The sequence below is a fragment of the Diabrotica virgifera genome, chromosome 4, assembly GCF_917563875.1.
Source record: "Diabrotica virgifera virgifera chromosome 4, PGI_DIABVI_V3a".
Taxonomy (NCBI): domain Eukaryota; kingdom Metazoa; phylum Arthropoda; class Insecta; order Coleoptera; family Chrysomelidae; genus Diabrotica; species Diabrotica virgifera.
Genome location: NC_065446.1, coordinates 144149748 through 144175067, shown reverse-complemented (window position 1 = coordinate 144175067; position 25320 = coordinate 144149748). Strand labels below are relative to the sequence as shown.

The following is a 25320-nucleotide window of genomic DNA, read 5'->3' as shown; positions in this document are numbered from 1 at the left end:
CAGTTTTTGAAGAAATGGGACGGTTTGTCATTTTAGAATAGACAGACACATAGATGTGCAAAGAAGTTTGATAAGTTTAAAAATCTATTGAAGTGGAGAACTTACCTTTTTATCACAAATGGTGCAAAACATACTTTCACTGTCGATAACTTTTAGATGATTGTTACTTCCAATCCAACTTCTGAGAAGACTTGATTTTTCCCTTGCTACTTTAGGCATTTTCACAATAATAATAAAATGATTTTTTTACACAGTATAGTCAATAACTTGCAATCACAAAAGTTGAATAATCGGCGATTGATTTAAGACTAACCATTCATAAAATAAAATAATCTATCCTACCCTTAAAATGCTTAAAATTTCGTTTTGGTTGGTTTTCCCAGAATAATTCATAGTTGGCCGACACCAGCAGAAAGTACAGGTAATATTTGTAATGTTATTCAAAATATAATCGGTATTTACTTAGGTAATTTGTAAATTCTGAGAAGTCTATAAATCTTAAATATCCGGATAATGATACCTGCAGCTATAAATAACGCCCATTATGTTTATGGGTACAACAACAAAGGAGCTTAACAGCAAAATATTTACTTTCACATTTTATTTTAATGGATGTTGATGTTACTAATATATACCTTATTTTTAAATGGGGTAGAGTAAATTCCCATCAAAATATGCATTTATATGCTCTTAAATCTCCAAATATGCAAGGCATATGCATTTATGAAAAACATGAGAAATATGCAGCATATATATGCATATGCATTTTGCATATAATCCAGTCTTTAGATATAATATACATAATATATTACAGTATAGCTCCCCGTTCATGACAAGCTTAAGGAGGTAACCTGTAGCCTAGGCTATAATATTATAAAAAAAATCACTGAGATTGGACAACAGGTTTAGGAAATTCGAGACATCAAAAATGCATCATTTTTAAGGTGGTGCGTTAATTTCTTGGAGAAGTGTAATTGTAATTTAATGTAAATAATGTAATATCCAATAATTGTAATTATATAAGATGTAATATAAGTTCCTTAAAAAATGTATTTTTTATTTCCCACAATACATTCTCCACAGGTCTAAATATCGTCGCTAGACGTCCACCGAACGTCCTCTCAGGACGTTAGATGGACGTTCGGCAGCACGACATTGGACCAAACTGGGACGTCCTATGAAGGTCCAACTGACGTCCACCGAACGTCCCCTCGGACTTTAGGTGGACGTCCATTGGACGTTAGATGGATGTCCATTGGACGTTTGGCAACGAGGCATTTGGACCAAACTAGGACGTCCTGTTAAGGTCCAATTTACGTCCGATTAAGGTCCAATTTACGTTCGATTAACGTCCAATTTACGTCCGATTAAGGTCCAATTTAGGTCCCTTCGGACGTTAGGTGGACGTCCATTGGACATTTGGCAATGTGGCTTTGGACCAAACTAGGACGTCCTGTTAAGGTCCAATTTACGTCCCCTAGGACGTCCGATTAAGGTCCAATTTACGTCCGATTAAGGTCCAATTTACGTCCCCTCGGACCTTAGATGGACGTCCAATGGACGTTCGGTAGCGCGACATTTGGACCACAATAGGACGTATAAAGGACGTTCCTCGGACAAAAACGGACGTCCAAGGGACGTCCTTAAAGTCCGTGAAGGACGTCCTTGTGCTATTAGGGTAAAAAGACAGATTCACACCCAAGAAAGTCACTAGAAATATCTTCAGATACATCTTCTTTTTTGGTTGATCATATCGGCCTTTGACGGTAATATTGACTAAAAATCTAAAAATAAAAGGAATAACGCAGAAAATGCAAAAATCGCTGATAAAATAAATAAACTAACCTATGAAATGCCAATAGTGTTAAAATTTTATAAATGTAATTATTGTCAAAATTTGATATGAGTAAAATTGCCTGAGGTTGTACAAATTACAAACAAGGTTTACGGCGCGGGAAATTTGAATTACTCCTCTTGGTTTAAAAACAGACTATAGTGAAAAATAAGCTCTTATATGTCAAATTCCAAATCGAATATTTTAACGTGAAATAAAAAAAATGAAACACTTTTCTGGGAAAACTTATTAGAACTTTTTTAAAGTGTTTAAGAAAACGTTTATTTTTATTTTTTTTTTAAGTTTCTAGCAGCAAGAGTAAGCAAGTTACGCTCAAAATAGAGTTGTTCCTTATTTTTTGGTTAAAAATATCGTAAAAATCTCCCTCTAATTAACAGCCCAAATGGAATTAATCGTTACCACTTCACAAGTAACTTTATGTATTGTTTGTGTTTGTAAGTTTCATCAGTTCAAAGTGCTTATTTGTGAAAAAATTTGGTTTTAAAGTAAATTTTAAATCTTTAATTTTGAAAAAAAGACTTTTTTCAAAATAACTTAAAAATTATTAGTTATACCAAATATATTAAAGAGTAAAAAATGTAGGTTTTGCTTTTTTAAATATTTGGGATTTTTTGATTTTCTGGAAGACAAAAATTGGTTAAGATACGGCTGTTTAAAATTTGCATATACATACTCGTGACTAGTGATTCGTTCGAGCCCTTTCAACAAAACCCTTTTCAAAAATAAGCATTTTTAACCAATGCAACTTACAGATCATATACAGGGTGTCCCCGAAAATAGTGCGTTCCTTAAAGGTATAGATAGAAAGCACAATGTAGAGCAAAAAATTCTTATAACATTTTCAGCCGTTTAAAACTTTTATAGAACAAAATTTGCTTAGAATTAGAATTAGTCAGTTTATCCACTCCCGGACTTATTTTGAACGTATATTTTTTCACCCCCAAGAAGGGGTGAAAATCACATCCAGGACAAGAGAACATATCGGCATAATCTCACTTTTTTCTTTGGCATTTTAGCTACGTGTGTGCCAAATTTCATATCAATCCAAGCGGTTCTTTAAAATCTGGAGGTTTTGCGATATTTTACCGTGAGTGAATGGAATAATTGCCGTTGTCACTTTTAGATAAGAAGTCATTATCACAATGACATAGTCAGGTTAACTGAATTATATAATTATTGTTTTTATCATTAAATGTGAAAACCTAGAATTATCCATGTCTGTCCGTCAATAAACACAACTCCTCTGTTAGTAGGACAGAAAGAATGACAAATAAGGTGTCAAATGAAAGCCTTTAACCAAAATATGATATTACATGTGAGAAGTTTGACCTCGGACTGCCTGTTCCAGAGTTGCAACCGAAAGTACTGTTTTAAATTCGTCGAAATAATACAAACTATTATTCAACGCGACTAAGAAAGACCAGAACAAATACATACTTCCGGTTTCATGCCTGTCTATTCGTCCATGTCTGTCGGTGAACAAAATTCATCCGTCATATCAACTGACAAAAAGTTACATGAAAGAGTTCAAATATCGACTGCCGGTTCAACTTCCGGTCACTTTGGGTGAAAAATTAGAACTTACGATGTCCAATTGCTTGTTACAATTTTTTTATAAGTGTTCTACTCTATCTATTCTGACTTTTTCTATAACTTACTTAGATCACATATAATTTAATACAGTTTTGATGTCAGGGTCTTCAAAATTTATGTGGTGAGTTCCGGTATTTGATGAATGAAAAACGACTCTATAAGCAGAAGAAAAAAGTGTTCTTTAAAGTGTTCTCAAGACCTAAGACTCACAAGAGCGTTGTGACAGTAGCAAAAATTCGAGTTGGTGTTCGAATTACTTTCTCATGCGGCTTACTCTCCTGACTTGGCCCCTCCGATTATTAAGTGTTCCCAAATCTGAAGAAATGACTCGTAAATAAAAAAATCAGCTGAGATAATTGAAGAAAAAAATAACTATTTTTCAGAGCTTTCAGAATCGTATTATGCGCACGGCATCGACATCCGCGACACGGCATAAATCCGACAAAAGAATTGAGAGGGAACTCTGGACCAAATATCAAAAACCAGTGTAACCTAACACTTCCAGCTTCATATTAATAATAGAAAATCACCGAAAGACAAATATGTAATGTAAAGAATTAATATCTCAATATTCCGGTCTACTAAACAATAACGACTGGCAAAACATTAAAGTCTTCATTCAAGTCGTATATTCAAAAAATAAGACAAGTAGAGTAATAAATGGATAATTAAAAATTGCGAGAAACAGTGCAAGAAAATTATTTAATAGACCCGAAGACAAAACAAAAATGAATGTGCTAAATAAAAGTATTGATTCGTTACTGCAGAACTAGAACTGTTATATGGAGCTATACTAGTCTGGATCGGTGTAAATTAAATGAGAAAGAAAATAATATAATAAACACACTTTAAGAGCAGATAGAGAAAATATATGGATTATCAGAAGGTTCAAACGGCAGAATTATCAACGATAAACAAGAAAAAGTCAACGAGATAATGATTCTGGACCAACTGTTTTATTATAATTAGGGGTACGGAATTTTCGTTTTTACGAAATAGATGCGAATTTCGGCGAAATTTTGAACATAAATGCGATAAATATGAAATATGGAGTTTTTGTTTATTTCCGCAAAATACCTGCAGGTGCCCAACTCGCCCGTAAATAAGTAGGTAGTTACGTAGTAAATAAGGCATGGAAAGATTTTACGGAAAGTTTTCTATTGTACATAATTTTTGAAAGGTTGTTTATTTTTCTAACACGCGTTGAAACAGAAGGAACTTTCATTATTCATCATTAAATAGATAAAGATAAGATAAGGAATTGATATTTTTCAATTGTGATTCTTTGAGAAATATAAATAATCCGACTGTTGTTATCTGCATTTCGGTCTTTTGTATTGGTAAAAATCTAAGTAGGAATAAAAGTCGGCTAATTCTTATTTTCTAAACATATAAATTAGTCAAACAGGACAATCAGTGCTCATTCCGTCAATTTTTATTAAGAACATGGTCTATCAAAAAAGTTTTCATAGTAACATAAAGTTACTTAAAGTATCCCCTAAAATGGGACGCCCTAAAACAATTCTGAGTGATCGAGTCAAAGAATTTGCAACAGATGACCTATATCTGTGTGACACAAGACACAATTGCTACACAGTGCAGTTTTCCGTCATTTGCTAAAGCAGCATTACAGAGCATTTGGAGTCCAACGAACAGCGTAGACGCAGAACGATTCTTCAGCACATATAATATTGTAGTGACAGATCGAAGAACAGCTCTTAAAGAGTCGAATGTCGAAATTACAACGATGTTAGCTTTTAATTAATGTTTTCTGTTGTTTTACTCGTAGTTAAAAATAAATGCGAAATTTTGTAATTATAAAAAAAGTAAATGCGAAATTCATGTTTTTTATTTGCGAAAATTCCGTACCCCTAATTATAATTAGTTATAAAATAGCTTCAATGGGGAAAAGCTGTAAGCTTAGACCAAACACCAGTAGGGGGCATCCAATTAATTGAGGAAAAAATTAAATGTATAACAATATTCACTTCATTTACTGAAAAGGCATTGTCCCGCAAGAATGGTTGAAATCACAATTAATAGCCCTACAAAAAGACAAGCGCTTAAAAGTGATAAGACCATTGAACAATAAGCATGTAAGCTACCTTTTAAACACATTCTCAAAAATAATCCATAACACAAGGATTGTTAGGAAATTCTTTTATAGACTTCAGGCAACAAATTCTCCTGATCATGTTTAAAAACGTACGGAATGTACTAAATAAAAAAATATATTTATCATTTAAAAATATATACCCTTATACTATAACATAGTTTTAACGTTGAATATATAATGCTTTCCTGTGGAGTATACAAAGGATGGTCCTGTTTTTCCCGCACGCTGCCTTGTTTAGTCTTCTTTGTCGTTTAATTCGTTAAATTCTATCCTCTTATGTCACGGCTTCAGGAAGTAGTGGATATATGCAGTGAACGGGAGGCCTATGTCGAACAGTGAACGAAGGGAGCCTTTTCGCGTTTATCATGTAGAGAAGTCACTTGTCAAAACCTGGATGTATGTAATCGTATTCAATTTGTTAAACACTGTCACATAATATGTCATACACCTCTGTGCGTTAATCCATTTTATTTCTACAATTTTAAGGTGCTATTACATGCCGCCATTTTGATTTGTCTACAGTCGCATTCTGCCCGTTAAATCCCATCGTTTGAGGCGCTGTACGTCACGATTGGATCAATTGTAGCGAAGCTGCATGACTAAGGCCCTTTTAACATGTTGCTGTATTTGATTTTTCTGTGCCATTTTATATTATTTGTCAAATACTATTATTTGAGGTGCTGTACATCACGATTGGACCAATAGGACCGTAGATACAAGACTAAGGCCCTTTTGACATGCTGCTGTATTTGATTTTTCTATGTCATTGTATTCTATTTGACAAATCCAGTTATTTGAGGTGCTGTACTCCACGATTGGACCAATAGGAGCGAAGAAGAAATAAGGCCCTTTTGGCATGTTGCTGTATTTGATTATTCTGTGTCATTGTATTCTGTTCGTTAAACCCTATCATTTGAGTTGCTGTATGTCACGATTGGACCAATAGGACCGAAGATACATAACAAAGGCCCTTTTGACTTGTTGCTGTATTTGATTTGTTTGTGTCAAATTTGATTCTATTGGTCAAGTCCTATTATTTAAGATGCCGTACGTCACGATGGGACTAATAGGACCGAAGATACGCTACTAAGGCCCTTTTGACATGCTGTTGTATTTGATTTTTCTATGTCATTGTATTCTGTTTGTCAAATCCTATCATTTGAGGTGCTATACATCACGATTGGACTAACAGGACCGAAGATACATAACTAAGGCCTTTTTGACATGCTGCTGTGTTTTGATTTTTCTGTGGCATTGTCTTCTATGATGCATAAGGCATGTCTATGGTATGCCTTATTTTTAAACAAAACAAGTAATTGGACTTCGTAAGTCCTAGGTTTTCACCCAAAGTAATCGAAAGCAGAACTGGAAGACGATATTTGAATTTTACGTGTAACTTTGCGTGGATTGATATACGAATTTACTAATTTTGAGTCATTTTTACTAAACTTTGACATTTGTCACCTAATTTGTAATTCTACCCGGTATAATGGCGGAGGAGTTATATTGGCGGTCGTACGAACCGACAGAAAGATTGCCTAGGTCAAATATCTCACCTTTAGTACCATCCTTGGATTATAAGCTTTCATTTGACACCTCATTTATCCTTCTAGCTGGTATAATGATGGAGGAGTTATATTCGCGGTCGTACGAACCGACGCGACGGAAAGACAGCCTAGGTCAAATATCTCACCTTTAGTACCATCCTTGGATTATAAGCTTTCATTTGACACCTCATTTGTCATTCTACCTGGTATAATGATCGAGTAGTTATATTCGCGGTCGGACAGACCGACGGACAGACCGCCAAGGTCAAATATCTCACCTTTAGTACCATCATTGGATTATCAGCTTTCATTTGACACCTCATTTGTCATTCTACCTGGTATAATGACGGAGAAGTTATATTCCCGGTCGTACGGACCGACGGAAGGACAGCCTGGGTCAAATATCTCACCTTTAGTACCATCGTTGGATTATAATCTTTTATTTGACACCTCATTAATCATTCAAGCTGGTATAATAATGGAGGAGTTATATTCGCGGTCGGAGGGGACGACGCACAGACCGCCTAAGTCAAATATGTCACCTTTAGTACCATCCTTGGATTATCAGCTTTCATTTGACACCTCATTTGTGATTCTACCTGGTATAATGACAAAGAAGTTATATTCGCGGTCGTACGGACCGACGGAAAGACAGCCTAGGTCAAATATCTCACCTTTAGTACCATCCTTGGATTATAAGCTTTCATTTGACATCACATTTGTCATTCTACCTGGTATAATGATCGAGGAGTTATATTCGCGGTCGGACAGACCGACGGACAGACCGCCAAGGTCAAATATCTCACCTTTAGTACCATCCTTGGATTATCAGCTTTCATTTGACACCTCATTTGTCATTCTACCTCGTATAATGACGGAGAAGTTGTATTCGCGGTCGGACAGACAGACAGCGTATGTCAAATTTCTCACCTTTAGTACCATCCTTGGATTATAAGCTTTCATTTGACACCTCAAATGTCATTCTACCTGGTATAATGATCGAGTAGCTATATTCGCGGTCGTATGGACCGACGGACAGACAGCCTAGGTCAAATATCTCACCTTTAGTACCATCCTTGGATTATCAACTTTCATTTGACACCTCATTTGTCATTCTACCTGGTATAATGACGGAGAAGTTATATTCGCGGTCGTACGGACCGACGGAAAGACAGCCTAGGTCAAATATCTAACCTTTAGTACCATCCTTGGATTATAATCTTTTATTTGACACCTCATTTATCATTCAAGCTGGTATAATAATGGAGGAGTTATATTCGCGGTCGGAGGGGCCGACGCACAGACCGCCTAAGTCAAATATGTCACCTTTAGTACCATCCTTGGATTATAAGCTTTCATTTGACACCTCATTTGTCATTCTACCTGGTATAATGATCGAGGAGTTATATTCGCGGTCGGACAGACCGACGGACAGACCGCCAAGGTCAAATATCTCACCTTTAGTACCATCCTTAGATTATCAGCTTTCATTTGACACCTCATTTGTCATCTACCTGGTATAATGACGGAGCAGTTATATTCCCGGTCGTACGGACCGACGGACAGACCAGACCGCCTAGGTCAAATATCTCACCTTCAGTACCATCCTTGGATTATCGGCTTTCATTTGACACCTCATTTGTCATTCTACCTGGTATAATGACAAAGAAGTTATATTCCCGGTCGTACGGACCGACGGAAAGACAGCCTAGGTCAAATATCTCACCTTTAGTACCATCCTTGGATCATAAGCTTTCATTTGACACCTCATTTATCATTCAAGCTGGTATAATGATGGAGGAGTTATATTCGCGGTCGTACGAACCGACGGAAAGACAGCCTAGGTCAAATATCTCACATTTAGTACCATCGTTGGATTATCAGCTTTCATTTGACACCTCATTTGTCATTCTACCTGGTATAATGACGGTGTAGTTATATTCGCGGTCGTACGGACCGACGGAAAGACAGCTTAGGTCAAATATCTCACCTTTAGTACCATCCTTGGATTATAATCTTTTATTTGACACCTCATTTATCATTCAAGCTGGTATAATAATGGAGGAGTTATATTCGCGGTCGGAGGGGCCGACGCACAGACCGCCTAAGTCAAATATGTCAACTTTAGTACAATCCATGGATTATAAGCTTTCATTTGACACCTCATTTGTCATTCTACCTGATATAATGACGGAGGAGTTATATTCGCGGTCGTACGGACCGACGGAAAGACAGCCTAGGTCAAATATCTCACCTTTAGTACCATTCTTGGATTATAAGCTTTCATTTGACACCTCAAATGTCATTCTACCTGGTATAATGACGGAGAAGTTATATTCGCGGTCGTACGGACGGACGGAAAGACAGCCTAGGTCAAATATCTCACATTTAGTACCATCGTTGGATTATCAGCTTTCATTTGACACCTCATTTGTCATTCTACCTGGTATAATGACGGTGTAGTTATATTCGCGGTCGTACGGACCGACGGAAAGACAGCCTAGGTCAAATATCTCACCTTTAGTACCATCCTTGGATTATAAGCTTTTATTTGACACCTCATTTATCATTCAAGCTGGTATAATAATGGAGGAGTTATATTCGCGGTCGGAGGGACCGACGCACAGACCGCCTAAGTCAAATATGTCAACTTTAGTACAATCCATGGATTATAAGCTTTCATTTGACACCTCATTTGTCATTCTACCTGATATAATGACGGAGGAGTTATATTCGCGGTCGTACGGACCGACGGAAAGACAGCCTAGGTCAAATATCTCACCTTTAGTACCATTCTTGGATTATAAGCTTTCATTTGACACCTCATTTGTCATTCTACCTGGTATAATGACGGAGAAGTTATATTCGCGGTCGTACGGACGGACGGAAAGACAGCCTAGGTCAAATATCTCACATTTAGTACCATCGTTGGATTATCAGCTTTCATTTGACACCTCATTTGTCATTCTACCTGGTATAATGACGGTGTAGTTATATTCGCGGTCGTACGGACCGACGGAAAGACAGCCTAGGTCAAATATCTCACCTTTAGTACCATCCTTGGATTATAAGCTTTTATTTGACACCTCATTTATCATTCAAGCTGGTATAATAATGGAGGAGTTATATTCGCGGTCGGAGGGACCGACGCACAGACCGCCTAAGTCAAATATGTCAACTTTAGTACCATCCTTGGATTATAAGCTTTCATTTGACACCTTATTTGTTATTCTACCTGGTATAACGACGAAGGAGTTATATTCGCGGTCGTACGGACCGACGGAAACACAGCCTAGGTCAAATATCTCACCTTTAGTACCATCCTTGGATTATAAGCTTTCATGTGACACCTCATTTGTCATTCTACCTGGTATAATGATGGAGGAGTTATATTCGCGGTCGGACAGACCGACAAACAGACCGCCAAGATCAAATATCTCACCTTTAGTACCATTCTTGGATTATCAGCTTTCAATTGACACCTCATTTGTCATTCTAGCTGGTATGTTGACGGAGGAGTTGTGATTACAGACAGACGGACGGACAGACGGACGTGGATAATACAAAGTTTTCACATTTTTTCAAAATTGGGTGAAAACAACATGATGCCAGAATGATTTCTTGATGAAAATAATATATACATTCTCAAATTGCCTATTATTCGGTGTGGATAATATTATATTCAACATTGATGCCAAATTTCTGATGCCAAAATGATTGATAATGAAAGTGGGATATACGTTTTCATGTATATAGCGGCAGCGACAAAATGGTAAAACACTGAACTAAATGTATATAATATTTTCACTGTACCATCATTTTGGACTCAAACATTTTATGGAATAAACTTATATAACTTAGTAAGGGATAAACAAGGAAAGCTGATATATTAAAGTAACATCAAGAAATCAAATCTCTAACTACCGAGTTGATTAGACTTCTGGTAACAAGTGCAGAAAAAAAGTTATTAAGGTAATGTAAAGTGGCATCGATATACAGATGCCACTTTGCAAGACGATGCCAAATCGATGGTAAATGCATAATGTATCGATGCCAAATTGATAGTAGGATGTATATATATATATATATATATATATATATATATATATATATATATATATATATATATATATATATATATATATAAATATATATATATATTGATGTGATCTTGATTGTTGATATGAGATAATATTCTTATATGTCATTTAATTTAATCAATCCATTAATAATAATCTAATTAATTTACCAGACCACATATCAATATGTTTTCAATCTCAGGGCTTTTTATAAAATTAATTACTTACTTACGTGGCTTCTAAGTATTTCTCAATGGTTCCTAATCGGGATAGGAAAGAAAAGAGTAAAATAATACACACATATGGGTTACAATTATAATCAAAATATTGTTTATTTTATTTAAATGGCAATCACTGCTTAATATTTGCTATATCTTATTATTCTTAAACATAACATTTACACATGGGAATCTTATTTCCTTTTGGTTTCCAATTGAAAGTTTTTATTAACATTTAACTATTATGATTTATTAGCAACAATTCTATTTAAGTTTGATGAAGCTTTTCTGATATTATTGATTATGTTCTTCAATTTTAAATGTGGTATTTAATACAAAAAACCCATACATTCATGTCCAAACAAATGAGACTGACCTTTTTCTGGTGAACTGAGAATGTCTTCACACAAGACCCGTTTCCTGCTATCCTTGGCTGCGATCAAAACCTCGTCCTGGCTTTCAGTAATGTTCTCCTTTGAAGATTAGCTCGTATAGCTCTCGTTCCTGCTTCTGTCGTGATGCTGTGTTCTACCTTTTTCGAAACTGCAATCAGCTACCGGGACACTCTTGGCTCAAGGAGGTTCTTTACTCTCAACCTGGCCTACCTCTCGTTCCACGATAGATCTCCACACTCACGGAACTACACCGGCTTTCTCACTCTCCGTACACTACCGTCTACTACTGGACTTCACTTCTCGACAGCTCAAAACATTCTGATCTATATTTGTCATTCATTCCCCTACTTTCTAAATATCCCTTCCAGATTCACAAATCAACCTTCCACCACCAACTCTCATTCGCAGTCTTCCTCAAAACCAATTTTTAATCTTTCTAAATATGCTTAATGGATTTCAAAAAAGAAATAGTTAATTCCCATTCTAAAATTACTTTCTACTATTTACAAATTTTAATGACCTATTCTCTATTTCAACTGAGTCTTATTTAGCATAGGCTAATGATCGAACCTTCCGCGAACAACGATAATGACCTATTATCTTTTTCAACTGAGTCTTATTTAGCATAGGCTAATGATCGAACCTTCCGCGAACAACGATAATGGTACGCGCCATTCACTTTGTTTATTCTAAGCGCATTGTCCCGAGTTTCGTAAGCTTCGTCTAATCACTTCTTAAAATTAAACATAACAATTTGTTGTATGCAGGTTGTTCTAAATTTATATGCCCGTGGTTGAGAAAATTGAAAATATTTTATATTAAATTGAATTCTGTTTATAATTATCAAAATTTAATTTTCATATCAAATAGAAATATAACAAATCCCCGCCTTGTATTCGATAAAATTTATCTGCATTTTTAAATAAATTTTCTCGAGGCAAACCAACTCCCGGTATATTTCCTTTTTAATCTACGTCTTATATTCTAACTTACTATCTACTTCATGTAATTCTGTCTTTTATTCGTGATATTTGTATACATCGTGAATATTATAAATTCCTCGGATCTTTTCCGAGTTCCTGTGCCTCAATTCATAACTATTTATCCCATTTTCATTATTCACGATGTACGGGCCTTCGAAAACAGGCATCAACTTTGCGCAAATGCCCCCAGGAAGATTTGATACTCGTAATGCCCTCACGAGTACTTTTTCACCCTTTTGGAAAGTCACTGGTCTTCTTTTTCTATTGTGTTCCTGTCTTTGGATATATTTTTCGTTGCTTCGCCGTAATCTTCTCTGTACGGTTTCAATCACCTGTTGATATTCTTTTGGCTCTTGGTCTTCCCATGGCCTTATCGGCAGTACACCCTTCATGATGTATTCTGGGGTCTCTTTTATTACTGTGCTCGGAATTGTATTTAGATACCTTTCTATTTCCGCCATTTTCCTGTCCCAGTGGCGATGTTGACCATCTGTTGCAATGCGAAGAAATTTCGTCACTTCCTGTATGAATCGTTCCGAAGGATTACTCTGTGGATGCCTGATGCTGAGAAAATTTGTCTCTATTCCTCGTTCTCGAAGTTGTCCCTTGAAACGATCATTTCGGAAATACGTTGCATTGTCCAGTAGAATCTTTTTTGGTGTTCCTACTATGGCTATAAAATTGTCGATTTTTCTTAATATTTCTTCCCCCTTTGTGGTGCGGCAACTATATAATTTTACGTATTTTGAAAACACATCCACCATTACCAAAATATGTTTGTTCCTTTTAGTGGTCATAATTAGGTCGCTTAACATATCTATTGCTACAATATCTAGTTTGTTTCGGGCTTCAATATTTTTGGCAACATTTTCGTTTTTGAAATTCCGACTCTTATATTTTTGACATACATCGCACTTCTGGGTAATTTCCTTTGCAATGCGGTAATCCTGTCGGCTGATGTAATTTTCCCTAAAAACCAGCCAAACTTTTCTGCTACCGATATGCCCATTGTCCTCATGTAATTTCTTTATTATCTTTTCGGCCAATGTCTGTGTCACTAAATATAGTTCCTTTCCGTCTATTCTCTTAAAATATATGTTATTTTCTACTTCCGCTCTTTTTTTCTCTCTTTCCTCTAGGTCTTCCTGGTTTGTCCTTATCTCATTTAACGAATATATCCCTTCTTCTTGTATTAATCTATTTAGTCCCACCTGTAGAGTAATTGTTTCCTTTTTTCCGGTGTCCTCATCCCGTGTTAGAGCGTCGGCTATTATGTTGTCTTTTCCTTTTATATATCGGAACTCAAAATCATACTCCTGTAATAATAGAATGCCTCTATGTATTCTATTATTTACTAATCTATTCTTCATGATATGTACTAAAGCTGCATGGTCTGTTTCGATTGTGAATTTTGCTCCCAATAAGTAAAACCTCAATTTGTTTACGCAATATAGTACACTGGCAAACTCCAATTCTGTAACACTATATTTTCTCTCATGTGTTTTAGTCACTCGAGATATAAAACATATCGGCACTTCTTGGTCGTTTTGTATTTGAGACAGAACTCCTGCAAATTTTTGTATGGACGCATCAGTTCGGAGTATAAAAGGTAAATTGTAAATGGGGTGGTATATTTTCGTTCCTTTTGCGAATTCTCGTTTTAATGTTTCGAAAGCTTCCTCCTGTTCTTCTTTCCAATTCCATTTTATTCCTTTTTTAAGCAATTTTATCAGAGGGATTTCCTTTTGGCTCAAATCGGGAATCAGCTTTTTAAAATAATTAATCGTGCCAAGAAAACCTCTCAATGTTTTCAAATTCGTTGGTCTTGGGTATTCATCTATGAGCTTGACTCTGTCTTCGGCTAATCTTACTGTTTTGGTGTCCAATTGAAAACCCAAATAAATGACTTCTTTTTGAAAAAATTGACATTTTTCAATGTTTAATTTCAATCCCGCTGTGTCCAATTCTTCCAGAATTATTTCTATGTGTTCCAGATGACTCTGAGTATCTTGTGAAAAAATTAATAAATCATCGATATAATGAACTATGAAATCTTCATGGCGATTCAAAATGGTATGTAGAGCTCGGACGAGTGCAGCACAAGCACTCTGCAATCCAAATGGCACTACCTTAAACCGGTAGACAATACCATCAATAGAAAAAGCGGTGTAGTTTCTACACTTTTCAGCCAACGGTATCAACCAAAAACTGTGTTTTAAGTCAATTTTCGAAAATATGTGTGACCCGGTGATTCTTCCAAAAATGGCCTCGATGTTTAGAGGTGATTCATATTGTGATACAGTGTGCTGGTTGATATTCCTGGCATCTAAACATAATCTCAATTCTCCATTGCTTTTCTTTACTATCACAATCGGGTTAACATACGGTGAATCACATCTTTCGATGATTTGATCTTCCAACATTTTATTTATTTCTTCTTTCACCTCTTGTCGATACTTGTATGGAATCGGGTAAGTCTTTGATCGAAAATTTCCCAAGTTTTTCACCTCAAATGAATGTTCGTACTTTTTAGCCACTCTGTTTTCCTCATTGATCAAATTTTCGTAGTTTCTTAACATCAACCGCAATTCTTTTTCTTTCCCTTCTGCACATATCAATTTTCTGTCTTTTTTCTCAGATCTTCTCTGTCTTCATTTTTTAGCTTTATTTCTTCTTCTCCTGATCCCGTCTCTTCTTTTGAGGAATCCCAGGTTTCCTTTGTTTCTGATACTCTCAAATTTTCTTCTTCTGGGCTCAACTCTTCTTTTGAGGAGCCACAGGTTTCATTTTCTTTTATCTTTTTCTGACCTTTTCTCCTTTTTTTCTTTGTCCTTGCTTCGCTGCCAAATTCATTTCCACTGTTTGTTCTTTACCTGATTCGTCCGTATTTTGTTTCTCATGTTCCTTGTCCTGTTCTTTTTCTTTTTCTTCTGTTAGTTTCATCGTATTATTTTTAAAATCTATCACTACATGTTTTTCTGCCAATTCGAACTCCTACTATCATGTCATGTGACATGTTTGGCATTATTACACATTGTAGTGCATACATATTCTTACCCAGTCGTACCATTACTCGTATGCCTTCATTTATAGTTGCCAATGTCCGTTTGTTTGCGCCCACTAAATTTACCCTAGGTATTTTGTAAATTAAATTTGTTAAGTTAACTTCAGTAGTGGGCAAATGAGAGTTCTGGCCGCACAACCCCCACCCCTTTTTGTACCCCCCACTCCTACCCTGTATACCCCCCACCTGGGTGGGGGGTATACAGGGTAGGAGTGGGGGGTACAAAAAGGGCTGGGGGTTGTGCGGCCAGAACTCTCATTCCACCATTTTATACCACCACCACATTACACCCCCCACCACATTATACCCCACCACATTACACCCCCCACCACATTATACCTCCCACCACTTCATACCTCCCACCATTTTGTATACCTCCCACCATTGACCAGGTCAACGACCGGTCAAGAAGTCAACGACAGGTCAAGTAGTCAACGAACAGATAAGAAGTTAACAAACGGTTGAGAAGTCAACGAACAGTCAACGACCGGTCGACGACTGTTGAGAAATGAAGGATGGGAAATATAAAAAATTCCCCCGTTAAAGGTAGTCTATGAAATAAACAAGAATTAGTAACAACTTGATTTTTATTTAATACATTTACACCATCTACACCCAACAAGGTAGTTTCATTTAGTACTGAGAATATGTAGTGGGAGTTCACCTCATTAAAATAAAACAATTATTAGTACAAAAAATATGTTTATTAATTACTATCGCTGGTACAATAAAATCTAATTATAATATTATTACGTTTATGATTTACTTGAACCATCTTCAGGATCATGAATGTCTACGTCAATATCCTCATTACTACAAGTATCACCTTCATTATTTTCTTCTTTTCCATATAAAGCAGATGGGAGAAATTTTTTTATTCGAATTAAATAACCATCCAATTCTACAACTTTTAGTAACGATACAAATCCATATAAACAGATTTGGTTTTTAAGATACAAGTCGCAAATTTCAACACCCTTTTCATATTTTCTGGCTAATTCTATACAATATTCTGAAGAATATGGTGATGGACGCACTGCACCATAAATGGCTTCATGCGAAGCATCAAATTCCAAATTGGAGAAAAGTTGGTGTAAACTTTCAACACCACTCTTTAAATCCGTAACTTCGATGTCGGTAACGTAACACATCCACATTGTAAATATTAGTTACTAGCAGTGAAGCTGAAGAACGACTGTATAAGTTTTCTTTACAACACGTTATAAACTAAAACCCCCCACCAACAGATGGTTAGCACCCCACTACGATTTTATAATAAATCCATTTCAAAACTATCTACATAAAATTCACGCCCATCATTATTTTCTTCTTCTGGTAGAAGTAGTTTAGCTTGTTGGATTAAATAATCGAGATTGTTTTGTTGTTGATCAGGTGTAAACGTATCTATTTTGTAATGACCCCACGGTAATGTGTTAATAGTTCCAGGTATAACATACCTCTTATCATCGTGGGAAGTTAAAGCAACCTTATTTTTTAACTCGGTATACATTTCATGTAAATGCGACTTAAATGTATACATTTTACGATAAATCTTTGCATTAGCATTATCAACCACTTGTTTATAATCCGTAAATGTTAAAGATTTATTTATAACGTTTTTGGAAATCCCTTTAGCTTTTTTACAATGTTTATTGTTACTCAATGTCACACAATAAGCTTTGGCACCAGTACCACAAAAATTCGTAATTGGTTCACCTTTAAACTCATCCTTTAATTTACCAACTACTGATGGTGTTTTGGGTATATTAAAAATATTATCTACTGGGTAATTAGATATATCAAATAAATCAAGGTTTTCTTTAATATCGCGGTACACGTTTTCTGTTTGAATATGTAAAATTAAAGAATCAGTGTCGGTATACAAAAGGGTTGCATCACCCATATATTTAGCTTTAATATAGTTGTAAAAGAAATCATACATACGAATTTTGGATATTTCTAAAATTGAAAAACCGACATATACCGGTTTGTCGTAAACAATTTTTAAAATATTCATTTGAATTGCGACTAAATTGTCAGAAAATATTGAAACTGAGTGGAAATTCGGCATACTAATAAATCCTTCAGCACCGATACTACCGGGTAAGTTTTCCCAGTGGGATAATAGTTTAATATCAACCCTTTTATCAACGTTTTCCATAGTTTTCCCATAAATAGAGTTGGTGTAATTCTTATATGTGCTTTTATCAAATTCATTATCTGAGGAATTACGTAAATTCGTATTCAATTCAATATAAGGTTTTAGCCACGGTGATTGAGAAAATTCTAGAATTCGATAAATTTTAGCCACCTTTAACCCTTGTTCAACACATTGTTTTAGATTTCTATAATGGATAATATATTTATGTTTCGGTAACAACGTTAATACAAGTTTGGGATCTTTACCATTAGGAGGTATTATATTTTCAGGGCAAAACGGTAAGTCGTTGTGATGATCATGCAATGTTTCAGGATATGTTAAATCAACTTCCAAAACATACCCCTTCGGAGATTCATCATCGATTGATAAACAATCAAAATTAGTGATTTCTACACCATCTAACCACCGAAAATCACCATGTGGAAGGTATTGACTCATGGCGTAACCATAAAGATTTGTTGCGTCTAAATAAAGAATATAGGAAGTAGGTTTAGAACAATCATAATTTTCACAATACTGATTGTGAAAAATGAAGCATATCAATATCTGTTAATAATTCAAGCTGAATATTAGTTTTACGCAACATGGCATCCCAGCTAAGTGATGGAGCTGTTAAATATTGAGCAGGATCTAATTTATAATTAAATAAACAATTACGCCGAAAATTTTCAAAAACGTCAGCTAATAATAAAACATCCGACTTTAAATAAACATCAGAGTACTCCCCTAAATTTTTACAATCAAAAACTCCCCAAACTTGCTTAGCTCGTAAATATTTTTCATTGGAAATACCTTCACCTTTTAAAACATCGAAAAATTGTTCTTGTGCAGGTAAAGATATCTCATTAAGTTTTGAAAAGTTATCCAAGTATGAATAAGGGAAAACGCCTTTCTGTCGTAACAATCCGAACTCTTCATTTGACCGACAATATTTTCGTAACTCTAGACATTGATCACCGTCAAGAGTTTTACTTAAATTATCTAGTGAATGAGGTAAAAATCTGAAAGAATCTACAAACCTTAATTTTAAATATGTATTTTGTTCTAGACCGCGATCAACTAAAAGTAATTTGGTAAATGATATATATTTTTCTTTAGTTTGTGCAATAACATCAATTTTTTCGTTATTTTGAGCTAATTTTGTTATAAAAAGATGTGCATCGTAATTGGTTAAATTATGCATAAAAACGGGGATAAACTTCGGTAATTTGTAATTTAAATTACAAGCGTTATGAGCTGCTCCCGAAAACAACCCCGTTAAATGTGAATGATCTCTAACCTTCATTTCGTTAATATCGAATGGTTTATCACAAATGTGACAGCACTTACTTTCAAAAAATTGTAATTCCTCTTCCGTTGTGAGTTTTTTCATAGGTTTAATATGTTTAAGGTATTTATGATAAATCGTGTAAACTTCTTTTTCTAGTTTTTGAATAAATGTTTCAGCCACATTATCACCGCGGTAAATAATAAGTTGTGATAAGCTATCATCAAAATAACATTTAATATAAAAACCGAATGAATATGGTGTGTGCTGGTAGGTTTTAACAGTGAATGAGGAATTATCAGAAGGTGTCACATGTTGTATCGGTTGTAGTATACTTTCAAAATCAGCGTATATAACAAACGGAACTTACATTTGTTTATGAAAGTTGGAAAACTGTAAGATATTTTCTTTTTGTAGATGCCCAAATTTATTGAGAATCATGTCTGTAGTTGGAAGCTTAGTATATACAAAGTTACAATCATTGTCTTCATGTTTGTGAAGACGTTCCAAGGATGAGAAAAATTGTAAACAACCATTACATAGAAAAGTCTGACCATTATGATGTGATTTTTGACTTGATATTAACCGCGATAAATTTTTAATATAACAATAATGACTATTCCCGTTATCATCAAAAATAAGTAATAAATTAACATGTGTAGATTTTTTAGATTTTGTATGATATAGTGGTCCAACGATTTCCAATTGTGTAACATTATTTTTAAAACATTCACCGACCCCAAAAACGTTAATTGAAATATTATTTAGTAATTCAAATTTTGGTATATCTGACAATTTCATAGGGAATTCTATATTATGGAACTGTAAGAGACTAGTATAATGCGGATAAGAAGTAGTAAGATTGGATTTACCTGTCGGGTTAAAAATGGATAAGTTTACCGCCCAACCAAAACATGCTTCATCTTTATTCATTATATTAATAACCGCTTTCTTCACCTCGATTTGTCGTGGCAACCTGATATATGAAGAAGATCGTAGAGGGTTGTACTTATTGATATTAACTTCTAATGATTGGATTTGTAAAAGACTCCATCCAGAATCCTTTTCTTGTATTTCCGAAACCTTGGGTAATATTTCACTAATAAAATCTTGATATGCTTGTTTCAGATTAGTAGAAATAGTAATAATTTGATTTTGAGTATTAAATGATTTTAAATCATAAGTATCTTTTTCAGGTATTGTATACATAGAGTAAAGTTCGACATTAACTTTTATCACTTTAAATTCGTGTAAATAGTTATGTAGAAGGCTCAAAACGTTACCCTCAATTTCATTAAAAAATTCCATGTGGTCAGTGTGATGTTTGCTGCTAGTTAGACGGTAACTACTAATACGATTTTTAAACGAACTTGATAGTTTCTCAACCCCACTGTCTAGATAATTAATAACACTTTTGTGTGAATTACTACGTAAATGCCCTGTTAGCCCTCTTCCACAAATTTTTTTATAACAATCTTGACATTCTATAATATTGGATCTAGTTGTAACTGAATGGGCATTAGATGCTTCTGCGGTAGGACGGGAAGTTGCTTCTGCAGTAGCCGAATAGTTTATATTAGCTGATGTATCAACACCTGACAGTTTTGCCTTTTTCACTTTATTATTAAACCGTTGTGGACAACTTTCCCGTTTATGTCGAGTTACACTGCTTCTGCTGGATAAAACTTTTAAACAGGAGTCGCACTGCATGTTTCTTGACTGAAAGGTGGTGGACGTATGACGCAAAAATAAACAACGACAAAAGAAGTGTGATGTATAAATATAAACCGGTTTTCGAATACCGGTTTTGAACTGGAAATACCAGTTTTAAACTGGTGATACCAGTTTTGGAAATACCAGTTGGATACCAGTTTTAAACTGGATACCCTCGTTATTTTCAAGTAATAACAGATTAGTATTTATATACTGATTAGTATACACTGACTATGAGGTAGGATGAAACAGTTTTTACCGCTTTATCGCGATATGTGTGATTTTTTCTAAAAATTAATGATAGCTTCACATTCTAGACGTCAAGACCTTTCATTAGTGTGGTTGGAATGTGGTAGTAAGATGAAAAAACAGGTTTTACCGCTTTATCGCGCTATGCTTGATTTTTTTTCTAAAAATAATGATAGCTTTACACTCTAGACGTCAAGACCTTTCATTAGAGTGGTTGAAATGTGTAAGTAGGATGAAAAAAACAGTTTTTACCGCTTTATCCTGCTATGCATGATTTTTTCTAAAAAATAACGATAGTTTTGTACTCCAACCGTCAAGACCTTTCATTAGAGTGGTTGGAAGGTGGTGGTAGGATCAAAAATAAAAAAACCTCAAAAATAAAAAAATATAAAAAATGAAAAAAAAAAAAAAAAAAAAAAAAAAAAAAATTGAAAAAAAAAAAAAAATAAAAAAAAAAAAAAAAAAAAAGTTTTTTGTTTGAGAACTGGTTTCAGGAGGGCATCCACCTTTCTTTGTTTCAGAACTGGTTTCAGGACGGGCTTAAGAATCTACCCTACCACTTCGTTGGGTTGAGTTCTCTTATAAATTTCAGTTTAAGATGTTCGCTCAATTATTTAAGTCTTGTTTTTCAACCGCTTCCGATCCTGAAATGGATTTAGATTGTCATGAAAAGTGTGTAATCGCCGCAAAGCGTGTAATTTGTGAAGAGTCGCGTGAAGAGTCACCGGTACCGAGAAAAAAAAACGGTGTGAATTGTTTGATGTCGTTCCGTCGGTCATCTCTCCAGCGGTGCCGGAAGTGAGTGGGAGAGAGAAGAGAGCGTCGTCAGAAGACAGTATCATATATGTGGGGTGTGAAACACTAACCCCAAAAACTATAGAAAGGGAGCGCTTAATTTTAAAAGTTAAGAAAAATAAAGTGGTGGTGACTCCCCAAACTATTACTGTAGCGGCGGAGGTGCACGCTCCCCCAAGCACTTCAAGTGACTACGTACCTGTTATCGAGGATATCTCCGAGCCCGAAGACGGTACACCTGTGCTAACTTACTCCAAACCCTCTGTCTAGGATGAAATATTAAATATCGCTGATTATAAATGGGAAGAAATTGAGAAACCCATGACAGAGGTAAAAGTTTTAGAAAAAAAAATAATCTCGGAGTCACAGCCGTCACTCAATACTGTAGTGGCGGATGTTCTACAAATCACAAATAGCGATGAAGCCCACCACATCGCGTTTTGTGACGATTTCAAAGGAGGGTTAGTGGCGGCTCTAGAACGCCATCGGGACCGCCTCAAGAATAGGTTGGACGAAAATATCAAGGATAGCGATTTACTTGAGGAAGCTGTCCAGAATATATTTTCGTATGCTAAGAAAATGATGGAGGCATTTCATTTGGAAAAAACTCGCCTAATCGTTGATCTTAACAACACAAAAACTCTCCTAGCGAATGCTGTAAAATCAGATTCTCGAGGTAAGAATTTTTGATTATAATATATCATAACAATTTTATAGTCGGTTCGCTAAACTCAGACACAACTAGCTAGTGATTTTAGTAGGTAATTTTTTGTTTTTTACCAATTTCACCAAAATTGGTAAAATTACTAACTATTTATTAATTATTAACTTAAGTAATTATTTTTTTACCAGCTTGTTAAAATTACTTACTAAAATAATGACAATTACAATACTGATTATGTTTTTCGTTTGTTACAGACTTATTCAGCAAAAATGCCGCTGGTGATATCCGGAGATGCGGAATGACGGATGAGGATGCATAAAGCGGTATATATTGTGTGAGTTTTTATACAATTTTTTATCTAATCTAACTTTACTTTTTACGAGCATAATAAAACAGTTTTTCACGAATTTTTACAAATTCTCTATTACGGAATTTTATTTCGTTCTTCTATTAATGCTATTTGTATATTAATACAACTTTTTACGTATCTAACTTTTACTTTTTACTAGCATAACAAAACAGCTTTTTACGGATTTTTACAAATCATATATTACAGAATTTTAATTTGTTCTTCTATAGTGTTTATAGTGTCTTATACTGTTTTCTATAATGTTGTTATTTCTTTGTTACAGATTCTACCCCGTAGGCGGCCCCCTGCAACCCTGTATAGTTAGTATGCATGATTTTTAAAAGTGTATATATTGAATCATAGTTTGTATTTATGTTTATTTTTAGTTAGTATTAATTATTTTTTAAGTGTATATATTAAATTTTATATTTATGTTTATTTATTTATTTTCTAATAAAAACGTATTTAACAATATACATGAGTTTTTCTTACTTTAAACTTAGAGAAGTATTTAATTTTTATAAAATAATATTTATGACAAAGGGGGTAAGAAACAAATTTACTTTAAAAAAAGTTAAAATATTATTTTAAATCAAGCTTTTATACCTATCAAGTTCATAATTATTCTAGCATAACTTTATTATCATTTTGAATCAACTTTTTGTGAACCAAGTTCTATAGTTCGTCCAGTCTAATTTTTATAAAATTTCTTCTCTCCATCTTAGTAAGACTTATATCGTCATTTACACCATAATTCGATCGCTTTAAAAGTAGTTTTAAATAAAAAGCAAAAAATTATAATTTTGGTATCCATCTTAACCGCTTTCAACATAAAGAGTAAAAAATAAGCTTTTTATTATCAAACAGTTTAGTATTAATTTTATGTTTGGGTAGTAAAATATAACTTAGCAGGTTGCAGTATAACATATAATTTAAACATTTATTTAAAGTTGTATTAAATCTTGTTTTAAATGAAAAAACAGTAAAAATTGTGGTTTTCAGGTTGTAACAAAAGGGTGGAAATAAGTTTGTAAATAATTTATTATCAATTATATTTTCAGATGGTATATAAGTATACAAAGTAAATTATAATTTAACATGTTACAAATTATTATAACAATTAATTCCAACATTTACTTAAAGTTCTATGATTACATCGACAAGATCGGGTGGTACAATCATAGGTTCCCAACAGATTTCTTCTATCTCACACACACGCCCGTTTTCTATAGCCATATTATCATCAACGTTATCTTCTTCATCTATTTCATCCTCCACCCCGTCATCCTCTGAAGAAGAGTCCTCCGGGATTGTTGAGAGGCTGCATGCAGATCGCAGCAGGTTTGTTGTAGAATCGCATGGGCCGGGATCAATAGTGCCGCTACTTACCACCCAGTCCGTGCTAGAATCACATACGTCACTATTAACATTTACTAACATGTTTGATGGAGAATAGATTCCCGTAATCGCTACACCTCTCGTACTCTTCTATCTCTCGATTTCTATCACAGGTAGCACCCCCACCATCAGACTAATAAGGGTGGAAGTTGGGTAGGTGGATAAAAAATGATTATCCGGTCACGGACAGATCACTATACCTCTCAAACTCTTGAGTGTGACTATTTTCGATTTCTGTGGCAGGTACCACTCTCCACTACCAGACCGAACAATGAGGGTGGGAGGTGGGTAGGTAGATGGCAAAGAAAGGTGAATATCCGGTCACGGGTAGTTAGGTAACAAAAAGTTAAAAAAGCAGTCAAAGTTTTATTGGTTTTATCTCTTATTGTTGGTTTTTTACTTTTTGATATAACGGGAGGTTGGTAGGTAGACGGTAAAGAAAGGTGAATATCCGGTTACGGATAGTTAGATAATAAAAGGTTAAATAAGCGGTCAAGGTTTTATATTTTATTGTTGGTTTTTACTCTTTATTAATATTATTAACTTTTTCTGTTTTATAGCGTAATTAGTGTTATTAATGTGGTGAGTTTAAAAATATATGGGTTTATACCCCCCTCCATTCTAATTTTACATTATATAAATTATATCCCTGTATAACTTTTTTAGTCAAACATGTGTCTTGACGATGGTAACTTTGGTAGTATGCGTTCGTTTGAGAATCGTTTACTATCATTTCAATATTGGAGAGGTCTAGTCGACCCCGTGTTGTTAAGCAAAGCTGGGTTCTACCATACAGGGGTTGCTGATGTGGTTTGCTGTTTCTACTGTAAAATCGAAATACACAAATGGGAATCATACGATATACCTATTGATG

The 25320-nt window shown here is 34.8% G+C and overlaps 2 protein-coding genes across 2 annotated transcripts in view; one reads left to right on the top strand and one right to left on the bottom strand.

Annotated features, from left to right (window-relative positions):
- The window catches only part of LOC126883174 (uncharacterized), a 1224086-nt gene that overhangs the window by 81615 nt on the left and 1117151 nt on the right, over nt 1–25320 (bottom strand). The window lies entirely within an intron of this gene.
- On the top strand, nt 22315–24006 carry LOC126883178 (uncharacterized). Its single transcript, XM_050648424.1, has 3 exons — nt 22315–22711; nt 22954–23033; nt 23332–24006. The coding sequence occupies exons 1-2, from the start codon at nt 22357–22359 to the stop codon at nt 23016–23018; spliced, it is 420 nt and encodes a 139-aa protein (XP_050504381.1). The 5' UTR covers nt 22315–22356; the 3' UTR covers nt 23019–23033; nt 23332–24006.